This window comes from Eimeria mitis, genomic scaffold, assembly GCF_000499745.2.
Source record: "Eimeria mitis Houghton genomic scaffold, Emh_scaff752, whole genome shotgun sequence".
NCBI lineage: Eukaryota > Apicomplexa > Conoidasida > Eucoccidiorida > Eimeriidae > Eimeria > Eimeria mitis.
In genome coordinates, this window is record NW_013575508.1 from 2,569 (window position 1) to 2,885 (window position 317).

The 317-nt window shown below is 59.9% G+C and overlaps 1 protein-coding gene across 1 annotated transcript in view; it reads right to left on the minus strand.

Moving 5' to 3' along the window:
* Positions 1-317, minus strand: part of EMH_0021430 (uncharacterized protein) — a gene marked incomplete at both ends in the record, with an annotated part of 4,800 nt that overhangs the window by 1,635 nt on the left and 2,848 nt on the right. The window contains one exon of the mRNA XM_013501768.1: positions 1-104. Coding sequence (XP_013357222.1) covers positions 1-104 — 104 coding nt within the window. The remainder of the gene's footprint in view (positions 105-317) is intronic.

Consider the following 317-nt stretch of genomic DNA (forward strand, 5'->3'; position numbering starts at 1 on the left):
CGCAGCTGTTGCCGCGGTGTCTGTTGCTGCTGCTGCTCTTGCTGCTGCTGCTGTTGCTGTTGCTGCTGCTGCTGCAGCCCGCTGTCTTGAGCTTTCCCTGCTAGCTGCAGCAACAACGACAACCCCACAGCAGCAGCAGCAGCAGCAGCAGCAGCAGCAGCAGCAGAACAATGAGAGCCTCCCTTAGACGCCCAAGCAACCACACCAGCTGGAGCAGCAGCAGCAGCAGCAGCAGCAGCAACAGCAGCAGCAGCAGCAGCAGCAGCAACAGCAACAGCTGCTGCCTACCTGAGCAGCAAGAGAGGATATAGCAGCAA